At 45.7% G+C, this 470-nt stretch overlaps 1 protein-coding gene across 1 annotated transcript in view; it reads right to left on the reverse strand.

Annotated features, from left to right (window-relative positions):
* Positions 1 to 470, reverse strand: part of LOC104817012 (axial regulator YABBY 3) — a 3,247-nt gene extending 2,777 nt beyond the window's left edge. The window contains exons 1-2 of the mRNA XM_010546068.1: positions 357 to 470; positions 23 to 184 (exon numbers count right to left, since the gene is read on the reverse strand). Of these exons, the coding sequence (XP_010544370.1) occupies positions 23 to 184; positions 357 to 470 (276 nt within the window). The remainder of the gene's footprint in view (positions 1 to 22; positions 185 to 356) is intronic.

Here is a 470-nt window from a genome sequence, read left to right on the forward strand (position 1 = left end):
TTTCATGAGCTTGTGTATGTACCAAGAGATGAGGAGGAGGAGGAGTAAAAAAGGAGTGGGGGAGATGAAGCTGGTTGGAGACAGGAGGAAGAAAAAGGGCTCTCATGTTCACAGACAAGAGATTGGCGCAGTGACCGCATCGAACCATCACCGTTTTCAACAAGCTGCTCGAAGGAACACTCACCTATATATATACTCGAAAGTGATTCGATCATTATAGCGAGTACTGACCAGGGAACGAAAGAAAGAAAGGGACGAAACATTCCAAAATCTGAGAATTTTCTTCAAAAAAAAAACCCTAAAAAGGATGGATGGTACGGAGTGGATGAAAATAGCGGAAGATGAATAGAGATTACCGCGAGGAAAGTGTCGCAGAAGTGGCAATGGACGTAACAGAGCTGGTCGGAAGATGCAAAGTGGTCCGTCGGATAAGCTGGAGCTGAGGACGACGATATGGACACGTTCGGCAT

Source organism: Tarenaya hassleriana, unplaced genomic scaffold, assembly GCF_000463585.1.
Source record: "Tarenaya hassleriana unplaced genomic scaffold, ASM46358v1 Cleome26, whole genome shotgun sequence".
Classification (NCBI taxonomy): domain Eukaryota; kingdom Viridiplantae; phylum Streptophyta; class Magnoliopsida; order Brassicales; family Cleomaceae; genus Tarenaya; species Tarenaya hassleriana.